General features: G+C 38.8%; 1 protein-coding gene across 3 annotated transcripts in view; it reads left to right on the forward strand.

Moving 5' to 3' along the window:
• Window positions 1-23,662, forward strand: part of ACSS3 (acyl-CoA synthetase short chain family member 3) — a 168,274-nt gene that overhangs the window by 107,464 nt on the left and 37,148 nt on the right. For all 3 annotated transcript variants that reach the window (XM_068972184.1, XM_068972185.1, XM_068972186.1), the window contains exons 9-10: window positions 3,768-3,871; window positions 21,615-21,710. In XM_068972184.1, the coding sequence (XP_068828285.1) occupies window positions 3,768-3,871; window positions 21,615-21,710 (200 nt within the window). The remainder of the gene's footprint in view (window positions 1-3,767; window positions 3,872-21,614; window positions 21,711-23,662) is intronic.

Raw genomic sequence — 23,662 nt, forward strand, 5'->3', positions numbered from 1 at the left:
CAACACCACAGTTCAAAAGCATCAATTCTTCGGTGCTGAGCTTTCTTCACAGTCTAACTCTCACATCTATACATGACCACTGGAAAAAGCATAGCCTTGACTAGACAGACCTTTAAGAGGGTAATAGGCAGGAAGGCCAAGGGTCTCCAAACAGAGGAAATAGCCTACAAATGTCAGACATTTTTATCTCTCTTAAGCGGCAGGAGGAAACAAACTTGCGATATTTTTTCCTTCTCTATACAAATTTAAAAGGAGGTTTCTCTTAAAATACTCTGTTGCCATAATGACACCTGGTTTCACCTGAAGTTAACTATTCTCAAACCTAGAGATTACCAATGCCTTTTTCTTATGGAAATGTTTATCTTAAGCTACGCTAATGTACTTTACCCCAAACTAATGACTAATTACTAATGTAATTTACCCCAAACTCTGTCTTCAAGTTGGTTCTGCCTCTTGGCTCAGAACCTACTTGACAAACCAGTATGTTTATGCTCAGCTATTGCTCCTCTAATCTATGTAAATGAAACTGTTTGTTTGGTGATCTGCCCCTCTTCAAGATTCAACTTAATCATTTTATGGCCCAGGATGAACCATTTGGTGCCAAGATTATCCCAAAATGCATCTTATGGGTGAGGAGCCTGGTGCCATTCTGAGTTTTAAAATATTCCTTTCTTTCATTAACAGACTGCTAGTGACTGTGTAACATGCAGCTGAAGACTAGCAGGGGGGTACTCTTTCTGCCCCCTTCTGATGCCTATGTCAGAAGCTTTCTCTATCTCCTTTATACTTTAATAAAACTTTATTACACAAAAGCTCTGAGTGATCAAGCCTTGTCTTTGGCCCCGGATTGAATGCTTCTCCGGGAGCCAAGAATCCTGGCGTCGTGATTCAACAACAACCTTTCACCTTTTTTGGCAAAGTAGTGTCTCTGCTTTTGAATATGCTGTCTAAGTTGGTCATAACTTTCCTTCCAAGGAGTAAGCATCTTTTACTTTCATGGCTGCAATCACCATCTGCAGTGATTTGGGAACCCCCCCCAAAAATAAAGTCTGACACTGTTTCCCCATCTATTTCCCATGAAGTGATGGGACCAGATGCCATGATCTTCGTTTTCTGAATGTTGAGTTTTAAGCCAACTTTATCACTCACCTCTTTTACTTTCATCAACAGGCTTTTTAGTTCCTCTTCACTTTCTACCATAAGGGTGGTGTCATCTGCATATCTGAGGTTACTGATATTTCTCCCAGCAATCTTGATTCCAGTGCTTCTTCCAGTCCCATGTTTCTCATGATGTACTCTGCATAGAAGTTAAATAAGCAGGGTGACAATATACAGTCTTAACGTACTCCTTTACCTATTTGGAACCAGTCTGTTGTTCCATGTCCAGTTCTAACTGTTGGTTCCTGACCTACATATAGGTTTCTCAAGAGGCAGGTCAGGTTATTTCCATCTCTTTCAGAATTTTCTTCAGTTCATTGTGATCCACATAGTCAAAGGCTTTGGCATAGTCAATAAAGCAGAAATAGATGTTTTTCTGGAATTCTCTTCCTTTTTCTATGACCCAGCAGATGTTGGCAATTTGGTCTCTGGTTCCTCTGCCTTTTCTAAAACCAGCTTGAACGTCAGGGAGTTCACAGTCATGTATTGCTGAAGCCTGGCTTGGAGAATTTTGAGCATTACTTTACTAGCATGTGAGATGAGTGCAATTGTGCAGTAGTTTGAGCATTCTTTGGCATTGCCTTTCTTTGGAATTAGAATGAAAACTGACCATTTCCAGTCCTGTGGCCACTGCTGAGTTTTCCAACTGTGCTGGCATATTGAGTGCAGCACTTTCACAGCATCATCTTTCAGGATTTGAAATAGCTCAACTGTAATTCCATCACCTCCATTAGCTTTGTTCGTAGTGATGCTTTCTAAGGCCCGCTTGACTTCACATTCCAGGATGTCTGGCTCTAGGTGAGTGATCACACCTCTCACCACCTTCAGGATGAAATCCAAATTCTTTAGAAAGTTCTATAAGCTCCTTTGTGACAAGGCCCAGGACTGGCTCTCCAGGTGGCTTCACTTGCTCCTCATTTACCCTAGAAACATATAATATACCTAACCACAGAAGTTTGAAAAAATAGTTTTGATAGTTTGAATACGATACAATTAAAATATGTTCATGTTTTTCAGTCATAAGATTATCAGCAGTATGGCATTTATATCCTTATTTTGTCTTGTTTTTATATACTTTCTAAAATTATAGATATATCAACCTTGTTTTAAACTTTAAAACTTTAGTTTTTGTTATATTTTAGCCTACTTTAATAGCTTAATGTGTTAACTGTTTATTTCTTCCTGCTATAACATTTCTGTCTGATGAGGTCATAATTGATAATCCATATTTTAATTTCAAGCAAGTTACAAGTAAATTTTAGGTAATTTTAGGTAATATATTTGCTTGAATTGCAAATATATATGTAGTTTGCGTAAAGTTTAAGTATCTGAAAATCTCAGATATTTTGATTGGTATTGATGTCATAAAGATGGATGATCCTAAGGAGCTGTGAGAAATAAGCAAGAAACAAGTAATTATAGAATGCAATATATGTTTGTGGCAGAGGCAGCACAGAGGCTCCATAGTTGTGGAGCATAGTGTGGGAATATTTGAATCTTCATGAGATTTTTATGAAATAAGAGAATGAGAAATCTTCTGTGGCTATACTATGTTGTACAGGATGGGTAGGCAGGTTTTTACATTTGATTTGTATTTATTTATGTTTTTATTTTAATGATAGTGAATTAGCTTTTCATACACACCTTCTTTGTTTTGACAGGCCACTGGGGCATTGAGAATGGAAGAAAAAAATAGTTTTTCTCTCAATGAACCACCAATGGTGTCAAGGCAGTTCTGTTTTTCTCTGTTTCATCCTTTATACACTGTGGCATAGTATTCCCTGCAAAGGATTGTTCATCTCTTAGTAATCATTTATTCCTTTTGATAAGCGCCTTTTTATCCTGGAAGGCCACAATGCCATTTCTTTTTAAATCACCTACCTTTCACTTGTCTTTCCTATATGTCCTTGAAATAGAAATATATGTTGTAGTCAGAGTAATGTTTATTGAAGGTCATGAGGAGGAGCAAGTGCGTCATATCTATGAGAACATTTGTTGCCTTAGCTGATACTCTAGAGTATATTTTTGTGCAAAGACTTAAATAGAATACCGCAATCAAATTTGGAGCTAAAATTAGCAGAGGTAATGTCAAGGAGGAAAAGATTTTTCATTTTTTGGTAATTAGATGAATGTGACAGATATATTACAAAGATCAACTCAGTTGCTTTTCTCAAAACTGAAAAGCTGTAACTGTGAATTCTGTTTTTCAAGTGTTTCTCTCCAGTGCTGTGATATGTATTTAGTTATACTGGGGCCAATGCAGGAGTCTTAGGAGACATGGGTTCAAGCCCTGGGTCGTAAAGATCCCCTGGAAGGAGTGCATGGCAACTGACTCCAGTATTCTTACCTGGAGAATCCCATGGGCAGAGGAACCTGGCGGGCTGCTGTCCATAGAGTCGCAAAGAGGCAGACACGACTGAAGTGGATTAGTGCTGCATAGCATGCTGGGTCCAAACAAACGATGCCTGCTTTCCACAACCATTCTACAGCGGTTTCCTTTGAGAATTAATGTGATTAGATTCTACAGTGTTTAAAAGAAGGCAAACACGGAAATTATTTCAGTTTATTTTCCAGGAATGATTTCAATTCCCTCTCCCTCTAATACTCAGGTTCAAGACACTGTTTGTGGCTGGAGAACGATGTGATGTGGAGACGCTGGAATGGTCCAAAAAGGTCTTCAGAGTCCCCGTGCTAGACCACTGGTGGCAAACTGGTGAGAATTTTCCACACATGTCCATAAATATTGCAGAAACGCTGAGAAACACTGCAGGGATGGGAGGGAATTCTGAATTGTGACCATCAGGCACAAACTCAGCAATCAGGCAGTTCTGGCTTCAGTAGAAGTAAGCAATTATTTGATTATCCTTTTGTTAAAAAAATCTTCTTAAATTACACTGATACTATCATTCTCTTGACCTTGGATATAAAGCCCTGAGACCTCGTTTGCGTTCTCATCTTGGTTTCATATATCTGGTGAGTCACTAAATCTCAGGTTTTCTTTGAATTCACCCCACCTTCAGCGCTCCGATTGCCTTCGAGCTGCAGCAGCCACACTGTCATCTACCCTTACTGAAATTATCGTCAGCACTTGTCTCTGTTCTCTCTGCTTTCCTGTAACCGAGCTTTCCTATAACTGCTCCAAGAATACTTTTTTAAAGCTCTGTTTCTTTTCTAGAATTTCCTGTGCTTCTCTGCTCCTTTCTTAGGATTAAATCCCTTCTGCTTAGCACTCGACAAACAAATTATTTTTCTCCAACACACTTATCATTATATGTGTAATTTATTTATTTACTTATTTATTCTCTATTTCCCTCCCACTGAGTGATCCTTGGGAAACAACTTGTCATATTAAGTGGATAGAATAAAACTTTGGTAACTTCTTTTGAAGGATGATTGTGTACATATGTGCAAGTAAGTAGTTCATCTGGAATTTCTTTTCCCTGTCACTGAAGGTAGTGATTTTGCTGGCTTTGCCATTTGGCTCACTGAAAGTAGCTATGAGTTATGAGAGCCCTGTAGCCTTCATATGGATATATTTCAGTCCTATCCTACTTAGTTCAACTAATTAGATCAACAGTTGTATATGAGTGTTTTCAGAATTTGCATCTTCTGAACATTTTAGGCAGGGCATCAAATTTGAATTAAAATAATAAAATTTCTTAGTAAAAATTAGGTCTCATTTTAAAATGACTCCGTCTGGAAGATTGAGAGACTAAATCTGAAGTTTGGTGTTTAATATTTTGGAACTCTTTGATTCTGATAACTTAAACTTTTTGTATTATCTTCTTGGATGTTGCTCTTTTGGAAGAATTGTGTTTTCTATATTCTTTGTAATTTGAAATATAAAATGAATGATCAGAGAAGAATACACATTCTTTAAATAAGATGAAAATCAGAAAGAAACGTTCTGTTCTGTCTAATTTGATTTGCTAAGGAAGAAACTTCTTACCTAAATTCAGATTTGTAACTATTGGGGAAATAAAAAAGATAAGATTGAATGTGGAGAAAGCAATGCTCTGTGTAGAATACATATAGAAAACAGGTGAGGAATTACTGCTCTGTATGGGAGAGTGTCTATAGTCTTGATGCATTGGCTATTCACCAGGAAAATTCCAACAGTTATTTTCATGGGCATAAAGAGGAAAATATTTGATTACCGTTAAGACTGCTTTCCATGATGGTTTTCCTTTCCTGGTCAACGTACAATTTGTTTCCAATATACAAGTGACCTTACACAAATACTTGCAGAAGAGTTCTGTCCCCCACCCCCGCTCCATTAAAGGTGACTATGCTGAGGACTGTTGAAGGAAACCAGTGCGTTAATAAATAAAATTATGATTCCTTTACTTTCTCTTATTGATATTTTCACATAATGGCCTGGGCAGATGTATGTAGTTAGTGAATCCAGGCTTACAGCAAAGCTCACTGAAGCCTGAGAAACAAGCATAAGAGGTCTCTGGTGAGTACTGAGTTCCATGTGAGTTTGCATTTTTTCTTTAATGTATCGTTCAGAGGGAATTAATCACCACAGTATGTCAGTGTGCTGTCACCTTAATTAGCTTTTAATGGCTGCTCATTACTGTGGAAAACATAGTGAATTTCTACTAACAATAAGTGATTCTTTCCATCTGCCACATTTATTTTTACAGCATTTGATAGGTATCCAATTGAGTACACAAATACATACATAGGGATAGGTATGTAGGTGGGTAAGTATCTAACTGCGCTTCCCTGGTGGCTTAGATGGTAGGTAAAGAATCTGCCTGCATTAGCCTCCAATTAAAATAAATAATTTTTTTAAAAAAAAGACCAAGTTGGAAGTGGTCCTAGAATGAAGGCTTACATATTTTGATTTTGAAAAAAAAAAAAAGAATCTGCCTGCAATGCAGAAGATCCAGGTTCAATCCCTTGGTCGGAAAGGTCCTCTGAAGAAGGGAATGACAGCCCACTCCAATATTCTTGCCTGGAGAATTCCATGGACAGAGGAGCCTGGCAAGCTACAGTCTATGGGGTTGCAAAGAGTCAGACATGACTGAGCAACCTACACTTTCACGTTTGCTTTCAGATAACTAGCTATTTTAGTGGTTTTGATCATTATTAAAAAAAATTCATCCTAGGTGGTGCAGGTGTCTGCAACTAACAGAAAATTTAGTTAGAATCTTTATTCTTTGACATAAAAGAAATTAGTTCACTATTTTCAATGATATATGTTGTGGTAAATAATTGATAAATGAAGTTTAATGTTTGCAACTGTTCACCTTTCTTAAGATATCAGATTACTAGGGGAAAAGGTAAACACTTTATGGGTTATTATTAACTCAGAAGGAAGAGAACATTTGATATTTCTAGTTCATTTATGAGTTTCCTAATATTTTGCATATCAAATAAATGGTGTGTGCCTCTCCAAGAGGTATGTCAGTAAAAACCTGATAACATTTCGAGGAGGGTTAATCTTTCACCAAAGGAATATTATTCTTTATTTAAAATTTCAAATTTTCTGCAAGGTTGTTCTTACTTATTATTGACTTAGAAATTGATATTATTTTATATAATCATACACTTTTATGAGCCTCAGATACAATGCATAATTTATGAATTTGCTCTCTGATTACATTAATATATGTATACAAATGAGCTGTTAAGAAACCGTGACGTATAATTTGGAATTAGTAAAGGGATATGTTAAGTAACTAAAACGTGTGAGTGAAAATTGATTGGTTCCTGTGACTTGGGTTCTGAGAAGGCATTCTGCAGTCAGTCCGTTTATATTACAGCACTGTTTTTGTTGGGCTTCCCAGGTGGCGCTGGTGGTAAAGAACCTGCCTGCCAGTGCAGGAGATGTAAGGGATGCAGGTTCGATCACTGGGATGGGAAGGTCCCGTAGAGTAGCAAGTGGCAACCCACTCCAGGATTGTTGCCTGGAAAAGTCCCTGGACAGAGGAGCCTGGTGGGCTGCAGTCTGTGGAGTCAGAAAGCGTTGCACATGACTCAGCATCTCAGCAGCAGCAGCAATTTTTTTGTTACTCAAGTGAAATTTTTATTAGCAACAACAGATTTCTAGTGACTCTTTTGATCTGTTAATGTCAACACTCTCTGATGTCTGATTTAAATAACACCTAAGATTCTAAACTGCAAACTAATCTGTAAAAAAAATCCAGGAACAGATCAACTCCTTGTAGGGGCATTTAATAAAGAATTGTCACTGTTCAACACCACTGAAGCATTAATCCCTTGTTTTGGATTGTAATAATGTAAACATGAAATGCTTTCATGAAGGAAATTGGTCTTGCTAGTTTATATACGAGAGTTGTATCTACATGATTCATAATTCTGGGTAATAGATGAATTGTCGTTTATCCAGGTGCTTTATCTCACAGTAATTTATCCATAAAATGATTGAATCTGGATTATTGACTGAATTTTTCTTTCTTTTTTTTTTTTACATGGATTTTGCGAAACAGAGGTGTCATAGTCATAATCTGAGAGGGGAAATTAAGAGAATTGATGATTGTTCCCTTAAGATATGATAATGTGTGCACAAAAATATAAACAGCCAGAACTTCATTATCCTCAGTTGTACAATCACTAATAAAACACTGTACTGTTGCAGATCATTTTTTGTCCTAAGATGAGCTTTTCTAGTAATCAAACAGCACAAAGAAAGATCTCTCAATGCAGTGCACTGTGTCTCCAGCAAGAATTTTTTTTTCCTGACTTAAGATGACTATGAAGGAAATGTTTTCCTTATGAGTGAATCACCTAGTGTAAAACAAGTGAGGAATTACTGCTCTGTAAGCAGCTAGCTACTAAAACCCAAAACATGGTAGACCTTACTCCTTTTTGAAGTTTCCTCCTTCCTTTTCCCCTTGTTTCCTTCCTGCCTCCCCTTCTCGCCCCTCTTTCTTTCCTTCTTTCTCTCCTTCCTCCCTATTTACTGTAAGGTGTGGCACAGTCACTTCCAGGCCTGGCCACGCGTGGTCAGCCACTTCGGTCATGGCAAAGAATCAGACACCACTGAGGTGCCGGAGCACGCGTGGCGCTGACTTGGAAATGACTGTAACAAAAAAGTTGGGCATCCTGCTGTGTTATGTTATTTAATTTTAAGTAGAAATACTGTGTTCTTTCATTTGTTATCAGTCAGTTAAAGGTATTGACTGTAAAGGTAGAATGCTTGAGTTCCACAGTCGCTTTTATCAGAGGCAGCGTGGTGAAGGGCTAGCAGAACAAATGTCTGTGGTTTCCATCAGAAGATACAAAGCTTCCCTTGGAAGTGTTTTAAGTGATGGCCGGGTAGTGATGAAGTAATTGAAATGAGGTAATGACCACCAGCTTGAGTAGCACTGGGTGATTTTGTTGTTTGTTTTCTTTCCATCACTTTAATGGAGGAGTAAACTTCTTCCTAGAATTTTTAAAGCCTTTAGGAGGGATTTCAGTGAGAAAATGGTAGTCTCCTAATGGATTGAGACGTTGGTGGCGATTGAAGTTATTGATCTTACTTTAGCTGCCTTGAGCCATCTTTGCTGAGTTCTTATATTTTAAAGTAATCACAGTGTTTCTCTCCCTGTTTGAACTGCTGCAGTTTTAATTGCAGTTACTACTTCTGAAGTAAATATATTCTTTATATAGCCTAAATCCTCCTCCTTTGAGGAGGAATCTGATAATTCTATATTTTATTTAAGTAGACCCACAGGCTCCAGCAAACTTTAATCAAGCTGGCTCTTAAATCAAAATCATTGATCCTAAAGGCACATACATCCTAATACCATATTATTAAAATGTGTCAAGGCTGCCTGATCCAGTAATCCTTATTTATGTAGTATTCAGGAGGATATACTTCCTGAGGGCCACGAAGATTGGTTATGTTGACCAGATTCAGTTGTTATCGTTAGGTGTATCTGGAGAGTATCCATTAGCCCAGGAGTTTTTATAGGCTGCAATCCTTTTTATTTGCAAGAATCAAAACCACAAAATGGAGTGGTTCATTGCAGTTCAACAACAGTTATCCTAAAGAGAGAGCTCTTTATGATACAGACTCAGATGTAGTGCTGTCTCCTTCCTCCTTGGTAGACGCATTGTGACTTGGTGCTTGACAGGCAGAATGTCAGAGTTTGTCGTGCTTTTTTCTTTTTTCTGAATTATGCTCTTCCTTTGTTACGTTTGTGTTTTCACACATTCCACCTTCAGGCATCCGAATTGATGTACTTGTTGCAGAGGGAATTTCGATCTGTCAGTGTGTAGTCCTGAGTTTAGTCTGTGATAGGGGATTTTCTTCGTCCCTGGAAGTCTACACTGGGAATTTTATGAGTCTGGTTATCGTGCCTTTGAAAAAGCCATGTTACAACTATGTGCTGGATGTGTGAGTTTCTTCCATCTTAATATACCTAGCTTGGCCCCATGCAAAATCCGGTATATTTTCCTGCAAAATGGCTTCCTAGGGCTAAGAGATAAAAAGCTCTGTATGGCTAACAGTACAGCAAGGAAAAGTATCTTCCTGGTAATTTGATCTTGATGACACTATCTTTAATTATTAAAAAATCTGTTTTCTGTGGTTTGGGTGCCTATAGTCACTGGCAAACATTCCTTTTGTTGCAGATCTTGAAGTAAAAAATTTCTATATACAACCAAATGCTGCCTTCCTAGTTTTTAATACTTGTAAACGGTCATCCCCTGCTTTCTGGGTTTTCCTTAATATTTTCTGAGCCCATCAAATTTGGGCTGTGGTTGTAGGGTTTGGTTAAAGTATAGGCCTACATTTTTAAAGACAATGGATTGCACTAGACTTTTGAAATACACATTATGGAATTCAGAGAGCTGGTTCCGACTGAACAGACAAGGCCACTGCCCCATGAACTGGTTTGTCCAGAGTATACCCTATGATGCAGAGTGCGAAGAGTCTTTAGTAATATGAATGAATCAGTACTGTCTGATGCAGTTTTGTTTTTCTCAACATAACCATCGAAAATAAATTCATCTCTTTTTTTATTCATTCATGGGAAAGAAATTGTAGATAGTTTGGCATGAGAAGTTGTGATTGGGAAGAACCGTCATATAGACACAGAGTCATCTTGGCAACATTCAGCTAGTGATGCTGTGATAGTGTTCATCTGGTGAGAGGGGAAAAATTCGTCTTGATGTCGTCTTTGTTGCCTGGCAACCGGATTTTTTCTCATTTAGAGCAAGACTTCATTAGTCTAAAGTAGATAATTTTTACTGATAATTTGAGAAGATGAGCTTAAAGGTAAGCTACATGAATTTGGTTTGTGGAAGGAATAATCTTTTGTCAAATGTTAGACAGGCATGATGAGGCTTTCTCTTTTTGAAATGAGTAACTGTTTACACATTGTTAATCCACCTGAAAATGAATATCCCAAGTCAAATAGCAGCCACTGAATCAGACATTTTCATCTCAATAGCATTATAATGTGGGAAGAACTCCATCCATGTTGTTATTTTTTCAGGTATGATTACTGTACATGAAGCTGTTCAGATATGTATACTTGCTTTTTAGAATCTCTATTTATGCCCATTATTATATCAGTGATAATCTTTTTGGATAATTTTTAAAGTCTTTGGAGTATTTGTTACAATATTGCTTCTGTGTGTTTTTTTGTTTGTTTGTTTGTTTTGTTTTTAATTTTGGCCATGAGGCATGTGGAATATTAACTCCCTGACAGGGAATTAAACCCATACTCTCTTTATTTGAAGTCTCAACCACTAGACTGCCAGGAAAGTCCCTTAGTGACTAAACATTGAGAAATTAAGAATGTAAAATTGATTTGGTCTTAGAAATATCATCTATTTTAATTGTCCTACCCTTGGCAAGAACCACATTTAATCCATTCTAGAAGAGTGAAAATATGTAATGATTTTGTAGATCTTTATAAGGAAAGGAGTTTCTAAACCCTGTCTGGAAATTTGATTTTCCCCTCTTGCATGTAATTCTCTGCACTGTGAAGTAGTAGTTCCCAGTTCCTCTTTTGTTGTCAGTTCTAATTAGAAAACAAAAAGTGACTATTCTCTTGAACAAGCAACATGGGTAGTAAAAAGTGACACCGAATCCCAATAAGACTGTTGCAATCCTGGTTTAGCCACTTACTGTGTAGCCACTGGCAAGTCCTTAATCTCTAGCGCGCGTCTGTTTGCTCAAAGGTTTGTGGAAATCCTGAAATGAAGTGAAATATGTATGAACAATGCAGCAAGTTCCTGGCTTATACTAACACTCAATGAACGTTTTTCTCTTCTTTTCATTTCTATGAATAATAACCTTTCATGAATATAAAGGCCATCTTTTAGCATTCTGGGCTGTAGGTAGTTCAGACCCAAGAAAACTTAGAACATAAGAGCTTAATTCATAAAAGAAAATATTAATCATAGAGAATTTAATTTCTTAGAGTCAACTAGTTAAGATTAGGACCAGAGTCTCATTGTTCTGTGTTGATTAGAGCCCTTTCTTCGTATGTTTTATCTTATGCCTTCATTAATTCAGCCATTTCTTATCTAATTCAGCTGCAGGTTATTTATGAAAGTCTCTAAGGTGAGAGGCAGCTTGCTGGTAAGAGAGTAGGATAAGACCAGTGTCTCACAGCTTGAATTAATGGTTTACTCCCAGTACCAAAAGTTAGACTGCTTTGAATTAAGTATCTTAAACTGTGATCGTCCTATCTCATGAACACAAAAGATTAAATTGATTTTCTTTCACTGTGGTACATCTCACTGTTTCTGCTTTCTTTCTGCTACCACCATTCAAGTTATTTATAGCTCACAGTATAGATTTAGAGGTGTAGAGAATGGTTTCTTTACAAATTGCTTCTGTGCCCATCATGATGCTGTGATTAATATGACTCAAGGGCCCTGGGCCACTGAATTGATTTATTTCCAGGACTTTAACTCTCTGCATGGGCCACCAACTTCTAAAATCCATATTGCTTAAATGTAGTGTTTCTAGAGCCTCAGTGGGAGCACAGTGGCAGACTTCCAGATATAGCAGGAGCTCTTATTTATAGATCTAAACCTGCATAACGTTCTTCTTCTTAGCCCTCACTCATATCTGCTCTTCTTTCTATGTTGTCTTTCATCGGTAAGCCAAAACCCTGTAGCTTGTCCTGGATTTCTCCCTCTTTTCTTGTCTCTGTATCCAGACCGTCATCAAGGCCTTTTAATGCTGAGTGTAAGTCCAAGTTGGTCTCGCCGTCTACTACCGCTGCCTCAGACCACCACCATCTGATTGATTTCTTGCTCTGGGTTGGGATTCTCATTTTAGGGCTCCACTTTGCAATTGAAGAGCTTTTTCTAAAATGCAGTTCTGAACAAATCCCTGAGTCCCCCAGTGTTCCCAGAATAATAGCCAAACTCCTTAACATGGCACAGAAGGCACTTAGTGGTCCTCCTTTGCCCCCTCTCTCATTTTGGTCCTTATTATCTCTCTTACTTCACCTCTTCTTCTCACACTCGACCCCCCACCCCCAACCCCCACAAAGTTTGCTCTGCTAAATAGCTTGAAGTCAGTCCCTTGGTGGTTGGTCTAACTTCTCAACTTTGCACATCCTTCTATTTCTGTTAGGCATGTCTTTCCACCTTTAACACTCCTTTTTCCTCAAAAGAAATGTGTTAAGTAACTCTGATATATTTAATAAATATTTATTGAAGGGCTGACCTTTGAATATCATTCTAAGAATGAGAAAAAGATTGCAGCAGAATCATAACAGTAATATACAGCTTTTTTTTTTTTTTTCCCTTCCTCGCTTACCTGAATCTTCTCTTTGTCTTGCTCCCTTATCCATTTTGGGATTGTATTGTGTGGTTTGCTGCTTATTTTTTTAAGAACCCTGATCTTGATATTGGGAGCCTGAGCCTAAATTATGCAAATATGTATTTACTAGTCAGAAAACATTTCCCAAGCACAGAATGTCAGGGATTACACTTTGGTCCTACCGATACAAATGATTCTCAAAGCATCCAAGAAGCATCTGATTTCAGCTGCAGGCTAGGAGAGTGTTTTCATATAATTACATGCACAATTATTTTCTGAAAGATTTTGTCACAGTTATAATGGCAAGTGTTCCAAGTATCTATTGTATAAAAAATACTTAAAACCTAGTGGCTTAAAACGGCCACCCTAATTCATGATTTTATGGATCAAAGATATGAGTTGAGCTCAATTAGGGATTTTGTATGATTGATTGAGACAACCAAGAGAAAATTGTGTGATGAATGAGCTGGTCCAGAGGGTCCAAGATGGCTTCCCACTCATGCCTGGGATAGGCTGGAAGGCTGGACTCAGTTAGGACTGTTGTCTGGAAAGCTTGCAAGTGGCATTTTTAGCTTGGAGGCATTGGAGTAGTGGACCGTCTTACATGGCACTTCACTCTTGAGACAATATTCTGAATTTCTTAAGGTCTGTGCTTAGAAACTGACAAAGCATCACTTTCACTCTTCTCTGTTACTCAAAGCCGTCAAAAGCCCAAAGTAAATTGCATCCACCTTTAATCCACCACCATGGAGAGATTTCAGAGTTGTAGATGTAGCCTCAGGACTCTTCAGTGTAATTTCCCCTTTGCTCATCATTCATAAGTGGTATTCAGAGATTCTGTTAATACTTGAATGTGTACCTAGCCAAAATATGTTTTTCCCTAATGTATAATATTTATCAAAAACTTAAATCATAGTATGCATTGTTTTACAACTTTTATCTAAACAGTGTTTGGTGAGAATTATTTCCTATCACTAGATATTTTCCAATAGTATTTGAATGATTTTGCATGACTCCTTAATATGGAATAATTCCTATTTTTTGGATAATCTTTTAAACTCTAATATAAACATTTACATGTGATAAACATCCTTGGTGCTTAATGTTTGTGAGCTCTTTCAAATATTTCCTTGTGTATATTCCATAAAGTGGAACAGCCGCATTAAAGGCTAGGATCAGTTTTTAAGAGTTTGTATAAGAATTGCCATTTTAAAGGCTTTTTTATAAGAATTGCCATATTGCCTCTCAGAAATGCTGCGTGGACAGAGGAGCCTGGTGGGCTACAGTCCATGGGGTCACAAAGAATCAGACATGACTGAAGCACGCATGTGTTGGTGACAGTGGTAAAGAATTTGCCTGCCAGTGAAGGAGATACAGGAAATGTGGGTGCGATCTCCAGTCAGGAAGATCCCCTGGAGGAGGAAATGGCAACCCGCTGCAGTATTCTTGCCTGGAGAATCCCGTGGCCAGGGAGCCTGGTGGGCTGCAGTCCCTGAGGTCGCAGAGTTGGACATGACTGAGCATGCACACACGCACAACTCTTACATAACAAGAATGACTGTCTTTGTCTTGTCGGGCAATCTGCCTCCTGTCTACCCCCTAACCGGGCTCTAGTGTTTTTGTCAGTTTTTTGAATTGCTTCTTGATGTTCAGGCAGCCACAGGAATCTCTATCATTAACCAACCATCCTAAAACAGCTCCCATCTGACCATTTTGTCTCATATATCTCTCTCAAAACCCCAGATAGAATAAACCTGATCATAAAACCCATATGATGCTCAAATATTTAAGTAAATTCGATTTGCATTGTTGTTGTTGTTCAGTGGCTAAATCATGTCTGACTCTTTGCAACACATGGACTGTAGCCTGCCAGGCTCCTCTGTCCTCTACTATCTCCCAGAGTTTGCTTAAATTCATATCCCTTGATTCGGTGATGCTATCTAACCATTTCATCCTCTGCCATCCCCTTCTCCTTTTGCCTTCAGTCTTTCCCAGCTTGCATTGCTGTGATCCATTAACTTCTTTGTTTGAAAATCTTCATTAGCTTGCAACATTCAGTTCAGTTCAGTTCAGTCACATAGTCATGTCTGATTCTTTGTGACCCCGTTGACTGGAGCTTGTCAGGCTTCCCGGTCCATCACCAACTCCCAGAGCTTACTCAAACATACATCCACTGAGTAGGTGATGCCATCTAACCATCTCATCTTTTGTCATCCCCATCTCCTCTTGCCTTCAATCTTTCCCAGCATCAGGGTCTTTTCTAATGAGTCAGTTCTTCAATCAGGTGACCAAAGTATTGGAGCTTCAGCTTCAGTATCAGTCCTTCCAATGAATATTCAGGACTGATTTCGTTTAGAATACACTGGTTGGATCTCCTTGCAGTCCAAGGGACTCTCAAGAGTCTTCTCCAACACCACAGTTCAAAAGCATCATTTCTTCAGAGCCCAGCTTTCTTTATGGCCCAACTCTCACATCCATACATGATTGGAAAAACCATAGCTTTGGCTATATGGACATTTGTTAAAAAGTAATGTCTCTGCTTTTTCATATGCTCTCTAGGTTGGTCATGGCTTTTCTTCCAAGGAGCAAATGTCTTTTAATTTCATGGCTGCAGCCACCATCTGCAGAGATTTTGGAGCCAAGAAAATCAAGTTTGTCACTGTTTCCATTACTTTCTCATCTATTTGCTATAAAGTGATGGGACCAGAAGCCATTTTCTTAGTTTCTTGAATGTTGAGTTTTTAAGCCAGAGTTTTCACTCTCTTCTTTCACCTTCATCAAGAGGCTCTATACTTCCTCTTCACTTTTTGCCCTAAGGATGATATCATCTGCATATCTGAGATGGCAACGTTACTCAGACTAAAAATTTAAGGTCTTATGTTAGTTTTCTGTGATTGTGGCTTTTATTCTGTCTACCCTCTGATGGAGAAGGATAAAAGGCTTAAGGAAGCTTCCTGATGGGAGAGACTGACTGAGGGGGAAGCTGGGTCTTGTTCTGATGGGCAGGGCCATGCTCACGCTGCTGCACTCAGTGCCCCCAGCCCTGCAGCAGGCCACCAGTGACCCATGCCTCTATTGGGGACTCCTGGACACTCAGGGAAAGTCTGAGTCAGTCTCTTGTGGGGTCACTGCTCCTTTCTCCTGGGTCCTGGTGCACACAAGGTTCTGTTTGTGCCCTCCAAGAGTCTGATTCCCCAGTCCTGTGTAAGTTCTGGTGGCTCTATGGTGGGGTTAATGGCAACCTCCTCCAAGAGGGCTTATGCCATACCCAGGCCTGCTGCACCCAGAGCCCCTGCCCCACAGCAGTCCACTGCTGACCCGTACCTCCTCAGGAGACAACCAGACACAGTTCTGGCTCAGTCTCTGGGGTCCCTGGGTCCTGGTGTGCACAAGGTTTGTTTGAACCCTCTGAGCATCTGGCACGTAAGGGATTTGATTCTAAATGTGATTTCACCCTTGGATGTGGAGTATCTCTTTTTGGTGGGATCCAACATTTTCCAGTCGACAGTTGTTCAGCAGCAAGTTGTAGTTCTGGAGTTCTCATAGGAGATGAGTGCATGTCCTTCTACTCTGCCATCTTACACCACAGATATTCCCTTGATATCTCTAATTTTCTTGAAGAGATCTCTAATCTTTCTCATTCTATTGTTTTCCTCTATTTCTTTGCACTGATCACTAAGGAAGGCTTTCTTATCTCTCCTTGCTAGTCTTTGGAACTCTGCATTCAAATGGGTATACCTTTCCTTTTCTCCTTTGCCTTTAGCTTCTCTTCTTTTCTCAGCTGTTTGAAGTGTGGTGTTGGAGAGGACTCTTGAGAGTCCCTTGGACTGCAACGAGATCCAACCAGTCATTCCTAAAGGAAATCAACTGTGAATATTCATTGGAAGGACTGATGTTGAAGGTGAAACTCCAGTGCTTTGGCTACCTGATGTGAAGAACTGACTCTTTTGAAAAGACCCTGATGCTGGGAAAGATTGAAGGCAGGAGCAGAAGGGGATGACAGAGGATGAGATGGTTGGATGGCATCACCGACTCAATGGACATGAGTTTGAGTAAGCTCTGGGAGTTGGTGATGAACAGGGAAGCCTGGCATGCTGCAGTCCATGGGGTCACGCAGAGTCCAACACGACTGAGCGACTGAACTGAACTGATGAGAACTCTGAAGCAGTTTTACTGCCTCTTCACTGTCTCTCTTACCTTATTTCCTGTTAATACTTTCCTCGTTGGTTCTGCTTCAATCACGTTGACTGCCTCACTATTCCTCAAGTACTCTAGGAACACATCTACTTGCGGGACCTTTGCACTTACAGTTCCTTCTTCCTGGACTCTTTGTCCCTAGATCCAAGGCACGTGTCCTCTCTTCTTTCAGGTCGTCACTCAAAGGTCACTTCTCTGGGAGTTTATTTTCTGGCTACCCAGTTTAAAATTGCAGTCTCTTCCCATCTCATCTCATCTCATATCCTGTCTATACTGTCTTTATTTTCTTAGTAACTATCTCTTTTTAACATGCTGTATATTGTACTTTTATCTGTTATTATTGTTTGTTTCCCCAAATAAACTATGAGCTCCATAAATATAGAGATTTTGGTCACTCTTGTTTATTGCTCTATCCCCAGTTCTAATGAGAGCACCTAGCTCATAATAGCTGCTCAATAAATATTTGCTGGTAAGTGATATGTACCCCGTTACTTCAGTTTGCAGATATGAGAGACTGGACTCACTCCGGGTCAGAAAGGTTTTTCTTCCTCTGCTGTCATGTAGTCTGGACGAGCTCTCTTTTCTTCTCATCGTCTGTGTTCTGCGTGAGAGCCTTCCAAGTAGTACCCTGTCTGTTCCATTCCACTCTTCCTCTGAAAGAACCATGCGGACTAGGGTAATGGTTTAAATTTTCTATGTTAGGTTTCAATTCTTTTAATCTGTTAAAATGATATTTCCTTTTCTATCAGCTTATAGTTGGATTCAATGCAATAATACAAGCAAAAAGCGCTTATACATGGCACACAGCATAGTTCATATTTGAGAAAATTTTGTTTACTTGTTCTCTTTCCTTTTCCTACTTTAGAGTTAGGGGTTTTAAGGAAACTTCATGGGGGTAATAGCTTACTGATGCAATAAGGTGGAGTGAGGCAGTAAAAATATTGAAATAATAGTGAAGTGTCTGTATTAGCTTCTAAGGCAGTATGGATATAAACACACCCAGATGACTTATTCTTCACAACTTTCGATTTCCACCCATCTTCTTCCTGGTTGTCTGTTATCTAAAGAAATTGTGGTGGTGAGTTGCTGAGCATTGTACCTTTCTAAGGTTGGATATCTTTGGAAAGCGTTCTCCAAATGAAGTGTCCAGTTGTTTTCTTCAAAGAGAATGTTGTGGTTTCTTTCTTGTAGCTATTTCCCAGTCCACATGTTACATCTGGATTTCCATCAGCTTAGATTATTGTGAGCCAGTTAATTACAGCCTGTGCAATATGAAGCAGATGTGTTTAGCACATCTTTGAAATGGGGCTTTGGGAGTCCTTTGGGGTTTAAGGACTGCAGCATTCCTGGGGGCTTTCCCCAGCTGGAAGCCTATTCTGTATATGGACCCACTGGGCAGCCAGGGTGGTTATACAATCAGTGGGTGTGCAGGAATGTGTGAGCACGCACCTGTGTGCCTCCAGTGGTGATGAATCAGTTCTTGGGTCTCAGGACGCTCAGAAGTATAAAGAGAGAAAGCAAAGTCTCTAACAACCAGTCTTTGTTGAGCCTTTTGCGTTCCATTTTTGTCCTGACTGTGGCTCCTTATTAGACTTTGATTCCTAGGATCTGTCATTTTGTCTGTGCCCTTTGTATGTCACTACACACAGTTCTTTTTAATCCCCAAAATGAATATCCAAATAAAGTCAATGAGTGCACTCTCTGGTAGCACATACACTAATATCAGAAAATCTAGAGAAGATGAGCATGGCCCCTGCACAAAATAAAGTCAACAAGGTACTGAAATTACTAATTTTCAATGTATAAACATATTATCTACTTGAAGTAGCTGAATGCATAATCCTTTCCATTGCCCTTAAAAGTCAGTCAAAATGATCATACAGAAGAAAAGAATATACTTTTTAAAAACTTACCTATTTTTTAATGGAAGGATAATTGCTTTACAGAATTTTGTTTTCTTCAAACCTCAACATGAATCAGCCAAGGGAAAAATGTGTCCCCTCCCTCTTGAACCTCCCTTCCACTTGTCTCCACATCCCATCCGTCTAGATTGTTATAAAGCCCCTGTTTGAGTTCCCTGAGTCATACAGCACATGCCCATTGGCTATCTATTTTACATATGGTATTGTAAGTTTCTACTTTTCATAGTTGTTTTATTCTCATAAACAAGACAGTTGAAGGTGGAAGATTATGAATATGTAATCACTATGAAAAGATGGTTAAGAATCTTGGGAAGGATGTATAATGTCAGCTTTGTTGTTTAGTTGCTAAGTCCTGTACAACTCTTTGTGACCCCATGGACTGTTGCCCCCAGGCTCCTCTGTCCACGGGATTTCCCAGGCAAGAATACTGGAGTGCGTTGCCATTTCCTTCTGCAAGGAATCTTCCCTACTCAGAGATCAAACCCGCATCTCCTGCTTGGCAGGCAGACTCTTTACCACTGAGCCACCTGGAAAGCCCCGTAGTGTCAGCTTCTGACAGTGCTCCAGTTTCTTGTGTCTTTGTTTCAGAGTAGGTTTTCTTCTCACCTCTCCTTCCCATCCTCGCTACTCCCAATGTTATCAAAGAACAGAGAGCCCGCATCCTTTATAAAAATCCACACAGAGATGAGATGAAGCAGGGTGCAGTTAAGAGTTTGGTTGTGGTAGTTTGCTTTTCTTGTAGGCAGCAGATTCTAGAGGCATCGATAGGCATTAGAGCCACTGGAAGGTACGTTTGTAGGTTCCGGAGCCATCCACTGAGAAGTTGCTGAGAGGCCTCATGGTGTTGAGAAGTGTGGAGAATTTGAACTTCAGATGACTGGAGTGGCCCTACTCATCAACTCGACTTGACAAGATATGCTTCAGAAATAGCAGACTGACTTCAGCAGCTGCTTCTCTCCAGGGTGGGAGGGGGAGCAGCAGCGTCTCGGGGGGGACGTCTTCTTTCCTAGTGTGTCTTAGTAGCTTCTGTTCTTCCTGTCACTTTGTTCTGAGCACCTTCCTTTAAGCACCTCGTTCTGCAGGGCTGCTTCCTGTCATCCCCACGGCTCTTGTCTCACTGCTCTTCAAGGGTAGCTGAGATGAGATGAGTACTCAGATATTTTCCAAAAGGCAAAGGGAAAATGCTGCTAAATTTCCAAACCTGGGGATTTCCTCCCTTGCTTTAATTGTGCTGTGGGGAGAATGCTCATAGCTGATAGAATGCCATGTCATAAAATACCTCCTGATTTTTTGTCATCATGTGAAAATATTTGAGAATTCTTTGTTAAACATCAGCAGTGTCTGCTCTGGTTACTCCCTGCTTCTGCTCAGCAGTGACCATCTGGCTTAGCGTCTTAAGCACTGGACTGTGACTCAGGAACTGGGTTTTAATGTTTGAGAGTTCTTCCTCTGTGACTGATGCCAGCTGAGCTGCCATCAAAATGTGAATACTAAACTGAACTACTGTAGAAGGTAAAGAACAGTAATAAATGTATCCTAAAGTGACACAAATATGTGATAAATCATGGTGAAAGAAACACATTCTGGGTCCTTAGGAAGATAGATGTTATTAATATTTTGGATTACTTTGTATCTCATTATTTTGACAGTTAATCCCTTGAATGTATGTAGGTATACATTTATGTATGTAAAATAGTTCTGAAACTTTTTAGTATCAATACCCACTTGCCCCTCACAGAGACAAATCTCATATTCAGAATATTCCGGTAACTTCAAACTTGCATTTGCCAATAATAACAAATGCATTGCTTTATAAAAAAATTATAAAAGTTTCAGAACTTATGATTATCATGTATAAATAATAGCTGCTATTATTCCGTTATAACTTCAGACAGAGAAGACAAATTTAAAAGTTTTCGATAATCAATGCAGGCTAATTGTAAGTCACTGGTCTTAAGGAAATAATCAGCATAACATAAATATCTTCCTCCCTAGGTTTTGGGCCTTTAGAAGTACAGGAGCAGCAGATTAAGAGGAATTTGATAAAATATTGATGAATTTAGTTTTCGAAGCAAGGTTTCTAGGCAAAAGTAGTTCTTAAAAAATTAGAATATGATACTGCTCATATATATTTTAAAAAATCTTGGTGTTACCTATTCCACAGACTAAGTTATAAATTACAGAAATATTTTTCCTTTTGCTGTTACTTACCCTGATAAAATAACTTTAGGTGAATTAAAAGAAAGCATCTTTACTAGAGATTTTTCAGGTTTTACTGTTTTGTAAAACTGTCACAGCCACATAATTCTCCATTCTTCGTGCTTGCCGATTCACAACTGAGAACACTAAAGCGGCCTTTCTTTAAAAGGAGCACTGCTATGTATATGATTCTAAATTTGTATCCTTAAGTTTTAAAAATGTTGATATGATATAAATTACTGGATTTGTTTCATTTTTAAAAATAGGCTTGCCCTATTTATTCCTCATGCAGCGAAATTCTGTGGAGGGAGAGGGGCAGTGCAATCACCGAAGAAACATTATGATCTCAAGTTGAAATATTAAACCTTAAATATTACTTGTTTCTCCAGAGACTGGATCCCCAATTACAGCATCTTGCATTGGATTAGGTAATTCTAAAACACCTCCTCCAGGGCAAGCAGGAAAAAGTGTTCCAGGATACAATGGTGAGAAATTACCTTGATTACTTGAAATATGTAATGTTAATAAATTTGGTATTTTTCTGTATTTAGTGTGAATCATATTGATTGAAACGTAGTAGGTGCTTAATAAGTATTTGATTGAGTGAATGCCTTGTATTAAAAACGTCTAACCTTTTGTGATAACTTTTGTTATTAGCCAGTTTTATCAGAAGTGTTATTGTAGACTTCTAAGGGCATGTTGTAAATAACTGTGAAAATATAAGGCAAGTTAAGGAGCTATGGGCTTCCCAGGTGGCGCTAGCAGTGAAGAGCCCCCTGCCAGTGCAGGAGACATAAGACACGAGTCCAATCCCTGGTTGGGAAGATCCCCTGGAGGAGGGCATGGCGACCCACTCCAGTATTCTTGCCTAGAGACTCCCTTGAACAGAGGAGCCTGGTGGGCTACAGTCCAGCGGGTCGCAAAGAGTCAGACCCGACTGAAGCGATTTAGCATGCATGCAAGGACCTATGTGAGAGATTAATACTTACGGAATATATGCTAGGTGCTGAGTACTTTGCATACATTGTTTCAATTAATGATGAATTTATTTAATTTTGTGATATCATTCCCATTTTAGCGATGAGTTAGCTGGTGCCCAGAGAGACTAAATAACTTTACAAAAGTAATTCAGCTGGTTAGGTCCCCAGGACAGTGCAGACCATTGTGTTTTATTTTGTTTGTTTGTTTCTGTATTAAAAGCTGCAGTTGTTCCCATTATATATATTATCTTTTATTGTAGGGGTGATAATAAAGTTTTTGAAACTTGTTGGCTAGAAGATGAATATGAAGAGTAAAGATTCTAAAAAGAAAAAACAGTTTCATCCTTGTTGGCAGAATGTGACAATGAGATACGCTATCTTTTCCATCTAAGTTTTTTTAAGTCATCAGTAGTGATTATAATAGTTCAATAATTTCCTCTGGATTTCACCTCTTAGTTGTATATGTTATATAAAGCAACTTGTGTAAGTTATGCTTTATTGTACAAGTCAAACATTCAGTTTTTATTTCTAAATGGGAACAAGAATTCTGTATGCTTCGTAGGGTTGTTTTTTGTGATGGAACACAGTGAAGCACTAACCCAGTGCCTGCTGGTAGGAAAACTGAACGAAGTCTTAGCTAGTAGGGTTATTAGTATTTCAGGGAAGCCAGAGGGACTGACTTGTCTTAGATGTACACATTCATTTTACAGACAAGAAAAATGAGATACAGAAGTTATGTGATTTGCATAAGGTCACACATTTAGCTTAAACCCAGCATCTGGAAAGAGAATAATTCCTCCATACAGTTTGTATTTGCATGAGAAATACAAAGTTTAGAGATTTGTCTTTTACTTCTCTAATATAAAAATATTATATTTTCTTTCTAGGACAATGACTGGTTAAGGATTATTTGCTTTAGCCTAGCAGATATATTTATAAAAAGACACAAGTATTTTTTTTTTTTAAGGGTAAGAATAGATACTTTGTGAAGTCAGTGACTTCTCCAGGCATGGGAGGGTGAACCCAACTTCAGTGAAATCCTCCCTTTGAACAGGTCTATCATCTCTACTCCTTTTATCAGAAAAAATGCTTTTGTGTTGGGCCATTTTTAGGGGCTGATGACCGTGGGAGATGTTGACTCCATTTCCCTTTCAGTGTTTCAGTACCATTTTTATATCCAGTTATAAGAAAGAGTTAAAGCTTTGATGCCTCATGGAATTTCAGTACAGACATTTCTCATTGTCTGAAAGTCATTAGCTTACAGACAGCACAGCTTAAGCACTGGAACTAAAGTATAACCAAGGAAATAAAGACTTTATGACTCATGATTTTTATGTTTTGTGGTTATTCAGAGATTCAAAAGTATAATGTAACATTTAATATTATAATGAAAAAAGCCATATCCTTTTGGGAAAGGAAAGAACACCATTTTGTGTAAAAAATATGCAAGGTAATGT

Source organism: Capricornis sumatraensis, chromosome 4, assembly GCF_032405125.1.
Source record: "Capricornis sumatraensis isolate serow.1 chromosome 4, serow.2, whole genome shotgun sequence".
Taxonomy (NCBI): Eukaryota; Metazoa; Chordata; class Mammalia; order Artiodactyla; family Bovidae; genus Capricornis; species Capricornis sumatraensis.